This window comes from Theropithecus gelada, chromosome 6, assembly GCF_003255815.1.
Source record: "Theropithecus gelada isolate Dixy chromosome 6, Tgel_1.0, whole genome shotgun sequence".
Taxonomy (NCBI): domain Eukaryota; kingdom Metazoa; phylum Chordata; class Mammalia; order Primates; family Cercopithecidae; genus Theropithecus; species Theropithecus gelada.
The window spans coordinates 146760618-146780281 of NC_037673.1; the positions used below are offsets into that span (position 1 = coordinate 146760618).

The window sequence follows — 19664 nt, forward strand, 5'->3', positions numbered from 1 at the left end:
TGGGGATGGAGCTCTGTAACTAATACCTGAACCCCCACACGTACCGCACCCACCCCACCCCACCCATCCTGCTCATCCACAAGCTGATGAGTCCTAACAGGCCTCCTTTGCCAGTGACAAAAATAACTATTTTCAAAATTCACAGCAGGGCTTTCGCCTACACACACTGCGCCGACTGGAACCTGAAGGGAGATATGCAGAACGCAGTGTACGGATGGAGGCGCACTAAGCGGCAGGCGGACTCGGCAACCCCCGTGGCCCACTCCCCACCACTCAGCCTGCCCCCTACCCCAACACACACACACACACACACACAGACACACACACGCACACTAGCCCAGAATGGCCAAATGGGAAGTGCTCTTAGATCATCACTGAACATAGTGTGATGTTGAGGCCCAGAGAGGGTCAGGGATGTGCCTGGGGTCACAGAGTGGGTCTGCAGCAGGACTCCCATCCCCCCACCTCCTAGCCAGGCTGTCCACCTCCTCTCCTGTTCACTTGGCCAACAGTGAGCTCATACCTGCCCCCAGGACACACAAGCACACACCCACACCTGCTCATAGTCGGACAGCACTGCATCCCTCACTTCCAAGTTATGACACTTTAATCAAGTTCACAAGCTCCTCTACAATCTGGCTTTGGCCAGTCTTCCAGAGCCTCATGAGGGAGGCAGAGCCAGGGCTAGCATCCCCACTCGCAGGTGGGGAAATCAAGGCCTAGAGGGGAAGAACTGTGCCCAAGGTCACGGGAGAACCCAGGTGTCCCGGTACTGGTTTGGGGGCTCTTCACAGCTGTTTCCACCACCCTTGGTGCTGCAGCCATTAATGGCCCAGCCAATTTCTCTGGGTACTGGAGGGGCCAGAAGAGGAACTTCACACTACAGTGCCTGACACCAGTCTGACCCGAGGACTGGCCTAGGCCATGTGAAGAGCCATGAAGGTCAACCCCCGACCCCTGCGCCTCCACCCACAGTGCTCAGGAGGTCCCTGTAGAGAGCAGTCAGACTGCCATGCTTTAGCTGGGGGTTGACTCCAGGCGGCCCTCACCCAAACACCACCATAGAGATCTTGTGTTAAGGAGGAAGCCCTTTAAGGGTTGTCAAGTGGCAAGGCCGAGGAACTCCACCGTGGCCCCAGGCTCCAGGGCCACACCAAAGAGTCACAAAGTCATTAGAGCTCATTTTACAGAGGAGGAAACTGAGGCCAAAAGCTCGTGTTGGTCACCTGAGGTCACAGAGCAAGTCGGTGAGGAGGCAGGACTGAGACACAGGCATCCCAGTCTGGTTTATTCCCACCCACCCCCAACCAGGTTCCCCACCCTGTTCAACCAAGGGACTCTACACCCTCCAACTCCCTGTAGATGGAGACGTGACAGGCTTATCCCTGAGAAAGAGCAGGGCCAAGCCGGAGTGGGGAAGAACATCTAGAGGACAGTTTTCTCCCTCCCCACCATCAGATCCGTTGGGACATCAGCCTAGTGTTGAGTTTACGGAAAAAGGATCGAAGCTTGCAAATCTTGCATTTTTTCTTGCGACGACCCCGGAAGAAGCTTCGAGCCTTCCCTTCCTCTTCCTCCTCTTCCTCATCACTGGCCCAAGGCCCCCACGCACCCCCATTAAAGTCAGGATGAGCCCGGGGGTTCTCAGCCGGGTAGCGCACCGGGATGGCTGTGCGGTTATATTCGGCCAGGCGAGTCAGCAGGGTGCGGACCACATCAGGCCGCTGGCCAGCCAGGTCCTCCCGTTCATAAGGGTCAGCACTGATGTTGAAGAGCCATACAGCCTGACGGACACTGGCCATTCGTTCCAGGTTCCACCAGCTACCCGGGAAAGTGGCCAGTGTCTGTGGCGGGATCCAATCGCCATAGCCAGGGTCTCCTGTCAGCAGCTTCCACTCACCCACGCGGATGGCAGCCTGCACAGCGGTGTTCCAGATGCCAAAGCCGCCCTCCAGGGAGCCATGCTGGGCATGGTTGTAGAGTGGGTCAATGTTGTGCAGGATCTCCGTGCGTGGTGAGGCCCGGCCCTCGCTGATGGCCGGCCATACATCGTAGCCATCTAGCCCATCAGCTGCTGAGGTGGTGCCACCTGCCAGACCCACCAGGGTCGGGTACCAGTCAGTGATGTGCATCAGTGCCCGGCTTGTCCGTTGCTTTCGCTTGAGCAGGGGACTATGGACAAAGCCTAGGCCCCGAACGCCACCTTCCCAATAAGTGCCCTTGCGTCCTCGGAGCGGCCAGTTGCTGCCCCCCGAGAAAGTCTGACCACCATTGTCACTGGAGAAGATGATGACACTGTTGTTGTAGAAACCATAGCGCTTCAGGGCCCAGGTGATGTTGCGCACAGCCTCATCCATGCAGGTCACCATGGCCGCATACTTCCGCCGGGCCACATTACCCATGGTGCGGTAGCGGTACAGGTACTCACGAGGGGACTGCAGGGGTGTGTGTACTGCCTGGAAGGCCACATAGAGGAAGAGGGGCCGCTGAGGGCTGTGGCTGGCCAGGATATGGCTGGCACGCTGGGCGTAAAGCATAGTGGAGTACTGGCCGCTGAGCCCCCAGGCCACATTCTCACCTTCGTGCAGGTCGAAGCCGCACACGCCTGGGCCATCACAGTTGTCATAGGTGTAATAGTCCACATTGCCCGTGAGCGAGCCCAGGAAGGTGTCAAAGCCCCGACGGGTGGGCAGACACTCCTTCCGGTAGAAGCCCAGGTGCCACTTGCCCACCATATGGGTGGAATAACCTGCCTCCTGCAGCTTCTGGGGCAGTGTCACCTGGTCCAAGGGCAGGCAGTTGGGCTGCCGTGGGCGGATGATGGAATGCTGGAGTCCTGTGTGGATCTGGTACCTGGTGGGGAGGAGGGGAAGGCACAGAAGGCACAGGTAAGCTACAGACCATTGCTCTGGCCATCCAGTCCCCAATACCACTGTGAGGTGGGCTGTGGTCCCAGCACTACCAGCAAAAATAATAGCAGCAACCACCAGGTATTATCAAATGTGCTAAGCACCTCAAATGCATTATCTCATCGAATCCTCAAAATCACTGGGAGTAGATCATATTGTCATTTTACAGATGAGGAGATTGAAGCTCAGAATGGCTAAGCCACTCAACTAAGATCACACAGCTAGGAAGTTGGAGAGTTAAAAGTTGAACCCAGGGTCATAATGACAATAATAATAGCTAATATCGAGCACTCGCTGTGAGCTTGGCATTACACTTAGCCTCTTATGTGAACTATCTTACTAAATCCTCACCACAAATTCGGAGGTACATATTATTGTTCCCATTTTCCAAATAAGGGAACTGAGGCTTGGTAAATTAAATTACTTGCTGGGTGACTCACATGGCTAGTAGTCGGAGTGGGATTTGTAACCCAGGCAGTCTGGCTCCAGGCTTCAGAGTCCCCAAGCTCTAAGCTATTAACTTGCTCTGGGGCCTAGAGCAAGCCCTGCTCTCCCAGGCAAACTCTTACTCACTCTTCAAAGCTCAGCCCAAATGTTATCCATGCTATAAAGTCTTTCGTAACTCTCCCAAAGAATTAGTCACTTTTGCTTCTGGGTCCCCCTAGCATTTAGCACACACCATCGTTTTCTTACTTGGCCGTGGGATTATACTCGTTTGCACATGCTCTTGTGCCTAGGGACATGTGATGGGGCTGTCCTTTATTCAACCTTCTATTCCTAGCATCCAAGTGATGTTCAAAGAGCACTCAATTATTTATGAAATGAATGAATGAAAGACACTGAAAGGGTTTTAGAGCCAGAAGGGACCCAATTCATTCTCTAGTTTACTCACCTCATCTTAAAAAGAACCTAAGGTCTTTTTAAGGGAAGGGGAAGGGCCTTACCCAAGGTCACCCAGTGGTCAGGAACAGAGCCAGGACTTGAACCAAGTCCTGGTTCCAAGCAGAGTCTAAGCAGTGACTCTTTTTCAGCAAACTGGGCTGCCGTATCTCTTCACACATGGGGGCCTCAGTTTGCTCCTGTAGAGGAGTTGGTTGAAATGGGAAATCTCCAAGACTCGTCTAGCTTCCCAGTTTTTTAAGACCAGTTCCAATGTGCCTGCCTGTGAGCTCATATGACCCCTTGATCCAGGCTATCATCCTGAGGCAGGAGTAAATAGTTAGGTGAATCCTGAATTCCTCATTTATCCATTCATATCCCATCTTCCCCCTTCTGTGGTCAAGACTCCCATGTGATCTGCTTATGGTGTCTTGCCTTTACTCAAGTCTTGAAAGCCCCAGAGTAAATAAGAAGCCTGAAACTTCACAAGTATGTTAGAATCCCACACCTTTTTCTCACCCCGAGGCATCCAAATTAAGACAAGCCCTGAACTCTTGACATCTTTAATCAGAGCACAGAAGTGAGTTTCTCTGTTTTGGTTTCCTTATCTTAAAACTGTTATTGTTGTTACCTATAATTAGCTACTACTGCCATTTTTAACACTAGGCACCACATACATACATTATCTCACTTAATTCTCATTTTAAAAACCTATAGGGAAGTCTATTACCAGCCCCATTCTACAGATGATAAAACCAAGGCCCCCAAAAGAGCAGCAATGACCCAAGTTCAGACAGCCGGCAAGCAGTGGAGCCAAACTTTGAACCCGGGTCTACTCAACTCATGCTCAAAATCTTTTGGTGATAACGGCCTCTCCAGGCCTCAATCAAGCTAATAAATTATAGGACTTGATATGAGAAGTACCCTAGGGCCTTGAGTCTCAACTGGGCCTGTCTTCATAGAGGTGGGGTGCCGTGGAATGCTGGTTTGTAAAGTGGATGGGCCAGCCAAGAGTCACCAAAGCCCATCTGCAAGTGAGTCACATGAGAAACTTTGCCTCTCTCCAGCATCACAAAACACAACTGGATGTGTTAACAAACACTAATGAGGGCTGTGAGCATCAATGAGATGGAGCCAGCTGCAGGGGGTGGAGGGCAGGCACTGACCAGCCACGTTCAGTTACCTTCGCAGATCAGGGGACTGAAGCACTGCCCTGCTGCTGTCTGCTCATTTCGCTACTTAAACCAAAAGTCACCTCTTGGGACAGAAACACTAAGTTGTGTACAAGTCTTGGGAATGCAGATTCCTCCTCCCTCTTCTGCAGGTCAGCATTCGTCTTCACCACTACACCACCATCCTGCACCACCACTCCAACCCATACACATCCCATGCCCCTCCTTCTTTCTTCTGTTCTCCTTCCGGCTCCTGGATCTAAATGCTGGGTGCCAGATCGAAGGAAGAAAGGGCACCATTTGATTCCCAGCTCCAGGACCCCTGCCAAACATCTGGCCTCTCAATTCTATCTCCCACAGACCCTGAAGTAGGCCAAGGGGAACCAAGCTGGGCCCTCCCTGAGTCCTTGTCTCAATTTCTCCCATCCAAGAAATAGTGAGACTAAGAAACAGGGAGACTAAGGCTTCTGGTTCCTGAGATCACACTAGTGGCTCTTGGGTGGAACTTGGGAGAAAGCATGCCTTGGACCCCATCCAAGGAGAATTAACTTCAGCCCTGCCAAAGGATTTTCCCCTAAGTGGCCAGAGTTTGCCTTCCATACCCCCACCTCCTGTTTCCCTGCTCTTTTAATCCTGTAATCCTGATGCCTCGCCTGTGGACATTTCCTTATGGAGGAAGCAGCATGTCTGCTTGGGGCTCCCAGCCAACTTAGGAGGATTTTGCAGATGAAAAAACAGAAGCTCAGAGAAATGAAGTAACCACTCTAAGGCTACACAGGTCGTGGTATCCTATGTGTCTTTCTCTTCCACCTATCAATTCCTTGGTCTTCTCCCAATGTATTCATCAAACAGTATGGGGACCTGAATCCCTCAGGACACATAGAGGCTACCACACATTGACAGCCAAGCAGGTTACACACAAATCATTCCACCGCTGCCACTCTTTTTCAAGGTGAAAACTGTTCTTTGCTCCATTTTATGGACAAGAAAACTGAGGCTTAGAGAAATTAAATGACTTGCTCAGGGTCTCAGTGTCCATAAATAGAAGCAGCAATAAATGTCAGAGGCTGCCATGTTCCTCTAACAAAGGGATGACCAGATGTCTCCACGTTGTGTGGAATGTGAGTGTCCTGGAACATCAAAGCAAGAAGACCTCAAATATGATGAAGCCCATTCAGTGTAAGGCAAGGGTAATTGAGGTCCAGAGAGGGTAAGGGACTTACTAATGATTACACAGCCAATAGGAGATTTCCCAGACCCCAGCACGCGGTGGTACTGGCAGGAGAAATCTACAAACTGGGTTGATTTGGGGCTTAGATGCTCAGCCCCGGGGCCTTGCGCCACGCCTACCTGCCAGTGAGGAGCTGGCTCCGCGAAGGCGTGCAGATGGGCTGGATGTAATAATTCTCCAACTTGACCCCCTTGGCCGCCAGCCTGTCCAGCGTGGGGGTCTCGATATCTGAACCATGGTAGCCCACGTCGTGGTAGCCTTGGTCGTCCGTGAGAATGAAAATGATGTGAGGAGGCTGGGGCGGAGCGGCCGAGCGCTGCTCACCGGCCTCCCCGGGCCAGTCGGCCACGAGGCTCGGCTTGGCCCAGTCCCAGGACAGGTAGCCGAAGCTGAGCAGGCTGACCAGGGAGAAGCCAGTGAGGGCGTGCATCGCCAAGCCGGCCCGTGCGTCCCGGCGCGCAGGGCTCCTGGGACCTCACCACCTCGCGCGCCCAGGGCGCACCACCGGCCAGCCGGCTCGGATGCTGCGAGGGCGTTCAGCGCCCCCGAGGATGGCCCAGTGTCTGGTCCGGGACAGGCTGCCGGACGGCTGGGCCGGATCTGCTCTGCCGCAGCGGGGCGCTCTGGGGAGGTCAGGCCCGCGCCGAGCTGCCTCCCGCTGCCTTTGCGCCGGCCCTGCTCCCTCTTTGCTCCCTCTTCCCCAGCTCAGCCCGGCCAGCCTGAGACGCGGCGTGGCGGCTTCCAGAAAGTGCTCTCTACCATCCTCTGACTCCCCTCTTCCTTCTTGCCCTGGATTTCTCCCGCCTCCTAATTTCTCTCGCCTCTGCTTTCCCGGCCTCTCGCCCCACCCGGAGTCCTTACAACAACCCAGCTCCCTGCAGGGAGGTGGGCAGGACCCCAGCGGGGAAGGGGAGGGAGTTGGGCGGGTCGAGGGGACACCGCGGGAGAGAATTCGAAAAAGTTGTAACATCTGCCGGGGCCGAGCCCCAGGTGGAGGGGCGGGACGCTGAGCAGCGGCTCCACCTCCCGGGCGGGAAGCCCAGGCCCTCCCGGCCTGCTGGCTCCAGCGCCCGCCCCTGACCGGGATGGGGAAAGGAGGGAGTGGGGCTGCTTGGAATTCGATGGAACAGCTCCGGAATGGCCGGGTCAGACATTCCTCGATCATGGAGTCTTAGCCTCTCTGAGTGCCAGCCCTGGAAGGAAAGCCCATCATTTTCTAGTCCAACCGGGGCATTCTACAGACGGAGAAACTGAGGCCCGGAGATGAGCCGCAACGCGTCTAAGTCACAGAGCAAGTCAGTAGCTATTTCTCTAAGGCTCACCGTGGCTGTTGGAGGCAGCTCCCTTCGGTGAGCCGGTAGAGAAAGGGATGGAGAATGGCAAGCACTTCGGCAAGCACCCAGGGCTGGAAGTCAGGAAGCTTTGTTGTAGCCTTACCAGCTCCACTCTCCTCAACCCCTTCCTCCTCCCCGTTCTGCAATTCCCAACTAGAATCTTAGAATGCCAGCGCTGGAATCCAGAGGGCAGGGGCTGTTTTATCCATCTTGTATCCACAGGGTGTAGCACACAGTATAAGCTCAATCAGTATATGTTGCATGAATGAATGGATGAATTGGCCGCAGTGGTAACCTAGGCCAACGCCTACCCAAGGAAACCTCCACACCAGAGATGGCAAGCTTGGGGGGACTCTGGAACCCGAGGAGCATCGTAAATGAGTAGAGCAGGAGATAGCTGTCTTGCCCTAAGGAGATACAGGGGCTGCAGCAAGTTAAAAACCACAGCCTGACTTCCAGCTGACCATAGTCAGACAAGAATATGGACCAGTGTTTCCAGATCTTCTGATTTTTCAAGAAGAATACCCTCTTTATCTATTAGGAGAATATTCCAATTGTGAAATGTTAGTGACTAATTGAAAGCAAAATTTAAGCACTTTGTAGGCCAAATTAAACCTCTCCCAGAAATATATCAGACCATCGGTGCTGGTTTGCAAGCTCTGCTCTGCATCATTGTTTTGCAAAATTTTACTAGGCTACATTTTTAAATGGAAAAACTGGGCTAAACAAAACCAGTTAGGCTTCTTTACTGCTAGGACTTCAAATGTTTAACATGCACACTGCTGATCTGCAGGAGGGGCTGGTTAAGCTGTATTTCCCAGTGTTATGTTACCATGGACCCCCTTTCCCGCTCCCCCACCCCCCCCAACCAACTTCTTGAAGGGCCAGTGTTCGGGGACTTTGGGAAGCAAAGACTGCCCAGGTGCATCTTCTCTCCTAGCATCTTCCCCCTGCCAAGATTCTGTCATGATCCCTTCGCTCTTACTTAAAACCACTGTGTGTGGGGAAAGAAACCAGACCTCCAAAATAGCAGCCCGTGTGAATCTGCATTTCGAAATGAGGGCTGCGTGGGGCCAGCCGCTCCCATTTGCTCAAAGCCCCATATTTAGGGTGACCAGATTTATCAGAAGGGAAAACTGAGCTTGTTGTTCTGGCAGAAGACATGTTGAGGACAGACAGGAAAAATACAGCCTCCTGAGGGGAAGGCTGCTAAAACAGTGCTTCCACAGGCTTCCACGAGGCTGTCCTAGGGGGTCGAAGTGGGACAAGTCACCAGAGGTCAGGTGGACTAGGGTTTTGCATTCTTTCCATTACCCCAGGGCGAGAGGAACCGGGCAGGGCTGCCTTCCTTCTACTCCAAGCACAAAGAGAAGCAACAAGGGGATGGGGTGGGGATTCCACCTGGACCAAAAAAGGCCCAGAGAGGCAAGATCACAGGCAGGAGATCTCTATGGGGCTATCATTGAAACAAGGAGTACTTCAGAATTCAAGACAGTGGGCTCTGATATCAGACTATTTGAGTTCAAATCCTGCCACTAATTTGGGGTCTGGCCTTGCACAAGTTATTTGACCTCCCTTAGCCTCAATTTCTTCATCTGTAAAATGGGATAATAGTATATGTAAGATCTAGTACCATGCTCAGTAAAGTGCCCAGCACATGGTAAGCACTCGGTGAATGTGAATGGTTATGATGATTGTTCTCTGTGCTTTTGAGAGGAAGGACTAAGTCCTGTGGGTGAAAGTTACAGGAAGACAGATTTCATACCAACTTAAGGGATTACTTTTGCAGGAAATCTGACCACCTGCTTAGTAAAAGGATGGCAGTGATTGGTGAATCACCATGTGGAGGGGAGTGGGTGGACCTCGGGGCCAACTCTTGTTCCCTAATACTCACTTTTTTCTTAAGAGTCTCCATAATTACCAAAACCCACAGACGCCTCAGAGAGCACTATCCTCCCTCTAACATTCTAGGGAAATAAACACTGACCCTCAGCAATTCCAATGATGCCATTACACAGCTAGATCAGGCTGAAACACTTAAACCAGATATTTCCAAAGGCTCAAGGATGACAAGGAGGGAATAAACACAAAGTATAATGTGAATCGTGGTCATATAGCTCTCAAGATTGGCTCACTTATCTTCCCTTTGTGTTCTCTACAAGACAAGGTGCTTCCCTGCCTTCTTCCCTGAGACAATGACCATCAGCCCTACCCCAACCCACACAGACTCTGAAAACTCCAAGATGTCTCAAGTTCAGGCCCAAGAATTAAGACTTAACAAGCTAAGTTCCCTCTCCAGCAAGCTAAACTAGCCTTTTCAGTCTCTGTCTCAGAACTCAGCTGTTTCCAAGACAATTGACAGCAGGAACGTCCACCCAACACAGGAAAGATCTGTCCCCCGATTCTCACAGATGTGCTCTCGTCCCTTAACCCCCAAAGGACATCCACATTAAAACATTACAGAAAGCCTAATATCTGCATACAAAATGCAGATCAGATGTGGCAGGGATGTAGTTTTGTTACTTCCTGTCACAGATTTCCATTGATGAAATCAGACTTCAGAAAGGACTGAGCTTCCCATTACTGGATCCATGCAAGAAGGGGGTTAAGTGCCTGTCTGTCCAGGAGATAATAGAAGAGATTCCTGAACTAAAAAAGGCGGAACAAAATGAAAGAACTTTGAAAGCTCTTTCCCATTTGAAAATGTTATGATTTTAATTATTTGTTCCCAGATAACTTTTTAGGGAGCGGAGATATAAAAGTGAAAGACTGGGTTAGTTGGTTTTGTCGCTTTGTCTCTCATTGCTATTCGTGTGTGTGTGTGTGTGTGTGTGTGTGTGTGTTCATGTTAGTGGGTAGGTATATGTGTATGTTTGGCCATCTTTGAACTAAAATTATCTAAGTACCAATATTATTTCCTTCTGATTTATTGCCCTTGGCAAAGACCTTACGCATAAATTATGCATGCTGTCGTCCTCTCTCTAGGGGGCAATTTGTCTAGGCTGGATCAAATCAAAGACCAAAAGAAAACATAGAAGGCCTCTGAACACTCAAAATATCACAGAGTTCAATCACTTAACTCAGAGGAGAGCTCCTCAGGCCTTCCTCACTCTAAGTCTACTGATTCTTACTTCATTCACAATCTTACAAGGCCAATCATCTCCTTTCGCAGTCTGAGAACATTAGAAGCAGCTCAGATGGAATGTATAAGAAGGTGAGACACTTGCCTATTTTACAGCAAAATATGCTTATATGTATCACAGTGAAAAAATTAAGGAGAAACAAAAGAATAAACAAAAATGTCAAACTGATGAATTCCAAAAGCCTGGGAGTTTGGGGTTTATGGGTGCAGGAGCCAAGAACTATATTCACCTGAACAGACCAAGCAACATCACCAAATCACCGTCCAGCACAGAAGTGAATGATAGCACATCCTCCAGAGTTTAGATCCTGTTGAGGATCTCTTTTTAAGAAAGCCAGAAAGGCATCATCTGATTTTTAAAGTTTCCATCCAAAATGGGTTAATATGAACAGTTCATAGCGTAAGGTGTGCTTCAGTTACAGAACATCCTCTCTGCAGACACAGGCTCAGTGAGGCAGCAACACCTTCAGAGGGTTCCATGGGGATGCTGGAGGTTATTCTCAGCTGCCCAACAAGAGTGCCCTCCCTCCCCAGTGGCAGGCCCCTCTCATCTACCTTCTGCCTCCTCTGTGCAGCCCACAGAGGCCAGCATGGTGTTACCCACACTTAGAGTCCCACAAGCTTCTGTAGCTGGCAAAGATGTGTGGCACTCAGTGTGAGCAGAGAATCCCACTCTGGTGCCCTCTCTGACAGCCCGGCCATATCCCTCTAATGAGCAGTTCTTTCTATTTGGAAGAGAAAACTCTACATGTTCCCTTGGTCACCTAGTTTAGTAACCGCTGGTTCTTACCATAACTCCCACACTCTCTGCTAGAGCATCACTCATTATAATTAATTATTGATTAACAGAAAGGCCAGAGGTGTTTAAGGAAGCCATACTGGCTGCATTGTGGAGAGTGGATTGCAGGGCCCCTGGTATGGGTCCACGCAGGAAGTCCACGCAAAGACACGTCTGCCCAATGGGTTGCTCCCCACAGTAGGCAGGCTGAGGGGGTATCTGAGGAGGTATCTAACATCTTCTTGGATATTACTTGGGCAAAATGGTTCTGGGAAGAATGGGGTTTTCCTCCTTGATACTGGGGCACCCACTTTAGCCTTTCTGGGACAGACATACATCCCCCCTCTGACCCTCGCTTCTGGACCTCTGGGTGGCCTGAGTCCCCTTGTCTTAGTGGTCAGGATCCCCATATCAGGTCTTTGAACCAGGAGTGGCAAAAGCCCAGGTACCCATGGCCTCCTTGTCTTTAACCCTTCGTACGGTCCAGCCCTGGCATTTCAATGGCTCCTTTCTCTGGCGTTCAATGAAACATTCTTCCGAGAAGATTATTGAAAGCAGAGCTCTGGGTACACAATGGGCGCTCTGTGCTCAATGCCGCTGCCCAATCTGTTTGCCCAGCCTGACTGCGGCCTCACCTCTCCGCACACTCCCCGCCCTCCACCCACCCGACCCCGGTCCCACCCCGAGGCCAGCTCAAAGGGAGGTCGTATGAAAGGACTTGTTCTCCATGTTCTCAGAAGTTCCCGCCCTGGCCTCTTCCAACCTTGAGAGGAATTAGCCTAATGGGACCCAGGCCTGCCTCCAGCCCATCCCTCCAGGGCTCTGCCCACTTTGATGTCCAGAGGCTTCTGTCATCACTGGTCAGCTGCAGTTTCTCTCTTATACAAACACCCCCCACACACATACACACAAACACACACATACTTTCAAAGAAAGAGGTGAAGTCCCAGAGAATCAAACAGAGAGTGGCAGTGCTCAGATGCAGACAAACAGAGGGGCTCCCAAAAGTGAGGGTGGCAGTCTGCCCCCCAACCCCACCACGACGGCCTTCCAAGGTTCAGGGAAGGAAAAAGTGTGTTCTGGTTAAATGTGAGACCCCTAGAACTAGATTGCCTGTGTTTCAGCCCAGCTCTGCCATTTGCTAGCTGCGTGACTTAACCTCTCCGTGCCCAGTTTTCTTATCTGTAAAATGGGGAGAAGAGGAAGAAGGAGGAGGGGGAAGAGGAGGAGGAAGAGGAGGAGTAGGAGGAGGAGGAGGAGGAGGAGGAAAAAAAGGAGAAGGAGAAGGAGAAGGAGAAAATATATAACCTCATAAGATTGTTGTGAGGATTACAACAGACAAGGCTTCTGAAGCTCTTAGCACAGTGCCTGGTATACAATTAGCTCTCTGAAAATGGTAGCTATTATTGTTTTTGTTACTAAGCTTTGTTGTTGTTATACTTAGATTCTATTTCTACAAATGTATAGCCTCAGGGCAAAAATCTACATTCCCCTGATCAAGTTATTCTCCTCCAAAATTTCAATAGCCACTAGCTGCCTGGAATAACTAGTTCAAGCGTTTAGCCTGGCATTCGGCACTAGAAATTTGCCTTCCTTTTCATGATAATGTCACTGGATATATGGAAGGTAAATGGGTCCCGTCACTACTATTGCTGTTGTCATTGTCTTCATCTACTATACTTAGAGAAACTGGCTTTTAGCACTAATGATAAGAGACTCTGCCTGAAAGAAAGAAAAAAAAAACACCTGACTCGATACCCAATTGAAATTCGGAAGTGATAATAATAATATAATAGCTTACATTTATTGAAGATCTACTGTGCCAGGTACCATGCACAACTCTTTATATCCACTATCTCACTAAATTCTTACCTACCTATAAGGTAGGTAAAATTATTATCATTATCTGCATCTTGCCCATGTCAACCAAGAAACACAGAAAAGGTAAGTAACTTGCCCAAAGTCACACAGCTAGAAAGTGTCAATGCCATGATTTGAATCTAGGTGTCAAACCTATTGCCTACTGCATTGAAGTCCCCACCATATGTTGTCCTGTCACCAAGCCTGTGAATGGGGTCCCCTCTGCACTTGAGTGGTTAGATGCCAACAGTCCCAATGCACTGGAATGCCCTGGCAGCCCCCAGAGGCCTGAGAGGTCTGAGTGGGTCTAGGAGTGACATGAATGCATGGTCTGGGAGACGCTCTCCACCCCCTGCCACACTTGGATCCTGGGTGGAGCTGCCTCCAGCACTGCTCCCCTCCTCCGGGACTGAGTGGGAATTGATTCATCTTAGAAGCCGCTCTCAGGCTTGTCCCCTGCCCTTCCCATTCCCTCCTTGAGGCTCCCTTGCCTGCTCCAATAGCTTCAAGATGTCCCAAAGCCCCTCAAGGCAGAGGCTTCCTCGGCTTTCTATCTTCTCAGACCCAGGTGTCACCTGTCAGCTCTGCCTCCCTCTGAAATGAGAGTCAGTCTCTTAGGGCAGCAATCTTGCTGGGTTTTTCTTCTAAGGGATAGTGCAACCCAGCCCCCGCTGCCTCCTGGCCTTGGCTAGACTGCTCAAAGCCAGAGATGCTCACTAATAACAGGGATGAAGCTTGCCTCTGTTCCCATGGCAACTACTGTGCTCTGCTAAGTCAATCACTTTTGAAGTTCCTGCTGGTGCGAAAGTTATTTTGCATAGAAGTGCTGAACCCTTATCCAAGAACTCTGCTCTGAATCTTTAGATCCTTCCGGGTCTCTTAAAAGTTGATTTTCCCTTTCCCTTCCTTTGTTAAAGTCCTTTAATCTTTAAAGCCCAGCTCAAATCCCACTGCTTCCAAGAGACCTTTCCAGACTTCCTCCTCCCTTCCTTCCCCATTCAGAGTCAATCTCTTGCTCTCCACAGTCCCCTGGGGCATGTTTATGGTTCTATTAGATCACAGTCTGCCTGTTTCACAGTTATTTATGTGTCTCTTTCTGAGCCCCTGGTGAATGATCAGCCCATAGTAGGTGCTAAACAAACATTTGTTTGAATTTATTTGAATTTCCTTTCAGGGTTTTAAAAATTTTTCTATTATTAATTGTACAAGCTGTTACTAATAATCCCTTACACTTGTAAAATTATTTACAGTTTATATATAGCTTCATGCTTGAGGGCTCTGCTTTTAACCCCAGCTCCACCCTTCCTAGCTGTGTGACCAGTATACAAGCCTTGTAGCCTCTCTCAACCTGCTTCTCATCAGTAACATGGGTTGTGGTAAAAATAAAACTAAATGTATAAAGGGTTTACTTAGCACAGGGACAGATGTCCAGTGATGCCTCAATAAATGTTATTATCATAACTCATGATCTTGTTTGGACCTCACGAAAGCTCTAGGATGTAAAGGGGTCACGAATTTTGTTAGTGTCGTCATTGTTATCAATGACATATGAAGAGACTGAGGCTTAGAGAAGGTGAGAGTTGACCAAATATTCAGATTTCAGTCAAATACTGTGGTGGGCACCTATTGTCTGCTTGCAGCTGCTCCCCTTTCTTGGAAACAGAACCTAGATTTTCCTTGGTGGGTTTCCACTGGTGGGTTAACTCCAGGAGCAAGCTTGGACAATTAGAGCATCAAATGTCCCTGGTCAAAGTAATTAGTTCAGGAATGCACAAGTGACCTAAGACTGTCTAGTGAGACTCAATTCTGAGAATTTTGTTTGGATTTTTGAGAACAAGATTGTGCATTGTCTCTTTGTTGCTAGACTTGGAGCAAGACGATTAGAAGCCTGGACCCGCCTGGAGCTAACTGTAATGAAGAGAAAAAAGCAAAGTGAGAGGTAAAGACAGATTCCCAATAACACCATTTGAGTACATGGATCCTTTCCAGTCCTACCTAAAGCTAGAAGTACTCCCCTGGACTTCAGTTATGGGAAAAACACGTTCCTTCTTGCTTACACCAATTTGTGCTGACATCTGTCATTTGCTACTGGATGAGTACCAACTACTACAAGAATGCTGTCTTATCCACACAGAAATCAAGGATCTCTTTATCCAAATCATTCACTCAACAAGCACTTACTGAGCAACTATTATGTGCCTTTCACTCACCGGGACTAAGACTACAGATATGGACAAGATGAACCACCTGGCCCTCGTGGAGTTGATGGTCCATTGTCAGTCCCTTAGACTTGTGAAGACACTGAGGCTCAGAGAGGAGAATGCCCCAAAATATGTGTCCTTCACCTGATTAAGAGTGCCTCGGTTCTGAACGAAGCTGGGCTGAGGCAGGCAGCGGGGATTGGTTGGTCACTGGCAGGAAGGGCTGGTTTAGGGATTAGTGAGTTTTTGCTCAGCAGGAAGCTTCCAGACCAAGGCTGGCGGTTGGACCTGAAGGCTGAGCCCTAGTCCCCTGGATCCAGGACTCCAGGCAGGGGATAGTTTCCTGCGAGCAGCATGGCCCCAAGGTCTCATTTGAGGGTGTCAATTCCCAAGCTCCTGGCTTTATGGGTGGACTTGCTTTGGTCTGGAATTCTGATTGTGAAGGGGCCTTTCAGCCTCAAGATTACCCTGGAGGGAGGCTTCTTCTCACAGCAGTTTTCAATATGCTTATCAAAGGGAAAAGCCCTATCTTGTAGCCTAACCTGAGCCTAGCTTTTTCCTTTATCTTATGACCCACCCTTGGGAGAACTTAGTCTCCTGGGCAAACCCAGTCTCTCAGGGCCAGGCCTGTTACGGAGGTTGTGATACCTAGAAATCGGATTTGCACTCAGCTGGCTTAGTTTGTCTCTGCCTCCACAGTTCCTAGCACAGACCCTGGCTTATAGTAGATGAGTAAGTCTGTATCTCATGAATGTTTGTAGGATTTTTTTTTTTTTTTTTTTTGATACGGAGTCTTGCTCTGTCACCCAGACTGGAGCGCAATTGTGTCATCTCAGCTCACCGCAGCCTCTGCCTCTGGGGTTCAAGCGATTCTCCTGCCTCAGCCTCCCAAGTAGTTGGGATTACAGGCACCTGTCAGCATGCCTGGCTAATTTTGTGTGTGTGTGTGTGTGTGTGTGTGTCTTGTATTTTTGGTAGAGACAGGATTTCACCATGTTGGTCAGGCTGGTCTCGAACTCCTGACAATCAGGTAATCCACCTGCCTCAGCCTCCCAAGTGCTGGAATTACAGGTGTGAGCCACCAAGCCCAGCCTGTTCATAGGATATTTTTTAAGATGAGGAAAGGCACCCATTCTGAGACAGATTGACCATGAAATTAGTACAGCTTACGCTTCCAGGCCGCTCCCTGGCACAGGGTCCTCTCCAAGCCCCGAAGGGGGCTCTAACACTGTGTTCACATAATCCTGTATCTGAAAGTTGAGCCCGTCATCTTAACAGCAGTCAGTTGTGATCAATGACTCTTCCCTCTGACCTCCTCACTGTCATTTTTCCTCAGGACAGACGGCTTTAGAAGGCATTTTGGGGGTCTGGCTCACAGGAAGTTGAACTGGGGATACATTCACAGTTAAGTCGGCTGTCTCGGTATAGAAATGTCTTCCAGGGCTCTTGCTGTCTGCTGAGCTGACTCACCTGACATATTATGACACAGAGGTGCAGGCCCCAATCTTGGATGGCAGTGCGAAGGTGTCTTCCAGTCCCTGGCACTAGAGGTATATGTGTCAGAGAAGAGGGACAATTTTGAAATCTAAGGAGCCAAGAGCTAGGCTGTGGAAAATTCTGCCAGTTATCAGACCTGTAAAATTCTAAGTAAAAGACTCAGTGCTCAAAGATGCTTAAACAAAATGGAAATTATTTCCTGTCAGGAATATTCTGCAATACAGTACATATCATTATAAATACACACAGCAAAACGTTTTTTTTTTTTCTTTTTTTTCCCCTAGCCCTGGCTAGGACTTTTCTTTTTTTTTTGAGACAAAGTCTCACTGTGTCTCCCAGGCTGGAGTGCAATGGCATGATCTCTGCTCACTGTAACCTCTGCCTCCCGGGTTCAAGCGATTCTCCTGCCTCAGCCTCCCAAGTAGCTGGGACTAGAGGCCCCCGTCGCCACGCTTGGCTAATTTTTGTATTTTTCGTAGAGACGGGTTTTCACCATGTTGGCCAGGCTGGTCTCAAACTCCTGGTCTCAAGTGATCCACCTGCCTCAGCCTCCCAAAGTGCTGGGATTACAGGCGTGAGCCACCGCGCCTGGACTTCTTTTGTTTTTTCTTTTTTTGATGGATATCATGTTATGAGTTGAATTATGTCCCCACCCCTCAAAAAAAAAAAAAAAATATGTTGAAGCCCTAACCCCACCTACCTCAGAATGTGGACCTTATCTGGAAATAGGATTTTTACAGAGATAATCAAGTTAAAATGAGATCATTAGCATAGGCCCTTAATCGAATATGACTGGTATCCTTATAAAAAGGGGAAATTTGGACACAAGCAGACGTGCAAAAGGAGAACACCAAGCTATGGTGGAGAGATTAGCGTGACATGTCTCCAAGCTAGGGAACACCAGAGATTGCCTCCAAACCACCAGAGACTGGGGGAGAGGCCTGGAACGGATTCCCTCATGGCCTTAGAAGGAATCAACCCTGCCAACACCTTGATCTCCAACTTTCAGCCTCCAGGACTGAGAAATTAAATCTCTTGCTAAGTTCGTGGTAGTTTGTTATGGCAGCCCTAGCAAGCCAATAGCACGTGAAGGAGAATTTATCAGAAATCCCATGTCTGTGGCCCACCAACCAGCAGCAGCATTACACACAGTGACTACATCTCATGTTTTATGCATTCCAATCATCAAAACTTAAAAAGACAAGTTCAATTAACCATGCAAGAGGGAAGAGTGGATTATCTTTCCATTCTATGTTTAGAAAATGGTTACAAAACCGTTTTCCTGTCAAGACTACGGTGATACCTGTGGCCGGTGCTCATCCTCCCAACACGACACTGCTCCTGCGTCTGGGCCTTTCTTCTGCCGTCTGCACCTAGGACTTCCCCGGTGCCCGAGTGTGCGCTCCAGATCCTATTTAGAGAAACAACTGGCTAGGCTCTGCTCCCATGGGCCCAGATCTCAGATTTGACGTTCTAGAGAATTAAGGGGTCAGAGTGGCCTGAACTCTGTCTCCAAAACTGCCCTTCTTCATCATTTTTCATTCCTTTCCCCCAGTCAGAAAATGAAATTGGAGTTATTTCCTTTCAGGACCTGAAAAAACGTTGCCGTCATGTTTGACCATGGACAGACAAGCTGTCTCAATTACCCTGGGAAAGGCCATCTAAACATTAGCGATTCCGCTGGGTTTTTCTTTCCACCTTTTCCTCCTCCTCCTCCCCCCAGCCAGGCCTCCAGGCTCCCTTCCCTGCTCCACAGTGTCCTCAGGGGAACCCCAGCCCTCTTCTCCTCCTCCAACCCACCTCCTGCCTGCCTCTGCCACCAGCCTCTCTGGCTTACTATCTTATTCAAGTGACCTGCCAGGGGTCAAGTTTTCCTCAGGGTTCTGTCTGGGGCTCTTGGCTCAGCACCTGGGGAAGAGCAGAGGGAACCAAAAAGTGATTCCGTTGCAGGCTCCAGGCTGGCATTTGGTGACTGACATTGTAGATGGTTCTACCTAGAGCACCCTCAAATACAAAACTCTGTACCCAGCACCGAGCCGGCATCAGTGCAAACCCTTTGGGTGACAGAAACCCAACTTGCCAGCTTAGGCAAGGAGGAGGAATTTCCTGACTCATATAACACAAAGAAGGAGACGGGATGGAATCAGTCTTCAGAGGTGACTTGAACTCTTTCCACCTTTCCCCTTTACATTTCTCTGGGCGTCATTGTCATCCTACCAGACTAGTAGCCCTCACCATGACCAGGAAGGAACTAAGAGCCACTCTCTAGGACCAAGTTAAAATGTATAAGATCATTTAGACATGGCTGGTGGGAAAGTAAAATGCCACTGTGGTCAATAGTTTGATGGTTCTTCACAAAGTTAGACACAGAATTGCTGTATGACCCAGCAATTCCACTCCTAGGTATATACCGGAAAAAGTTGAAAACAGGGACTCAAATATATGTTCCTAATGGCATTATTTACAATAGCCAAAAGGTGGAAACAGCCCAAATGTTCTTTCAATGGAGGAATGAGTAAATTGTAGTAAATACATACAATGGAGTATTATTCAGCCATAAAAAAGAAATGAAGTCCTGGTATATACTACAACGCAGATGAACTTCCGAAACATTACACTAAGAAGTCACGTGCAAATGTTCATATATTGTGCAATTCCATT

The 19664-nt window shown here is 49.3% G+C and overlaps 1 protein-coding gene across 3 annotated transcripts in view; it reads right to left on the reverse strand.

Annotated features, from left to right (window-relative positions):
- Window positions 1–585: 585 nt before the first annotated feature.
- The window catches only part of ARSI (arylsulfatase family member I), a 42775-nt gene continuing 23696 nt past the window's right edge, over window positions 586–19664 (reverse strand). Inside the window, exons 2-3 of one of the 3 annotated variants that reach the window (XM_025387193.1) lie at window positions 6311–6589; window positions 586–2853 (exon numbers count right to left, since the gene is read on the reverse strand). In XM_025387193.1, coding sequence (XP_025242978.1) covers window positions 1455–2735 — 1281 coding nt within the window. In that variant the 5' untranslated portion in view covers window positions 2736–2853; window positions 6311–6589 and the 3' untranslated portion in view covers window positions 586–1454. Of the gene's footprint in view, window positions 2854–6310; window positions 7199–19664 lie in introns of those variants that run through there. The other 2 variants (XM_025387192.1, XM_025387194.1) reach the window with 2 other exon arrangements.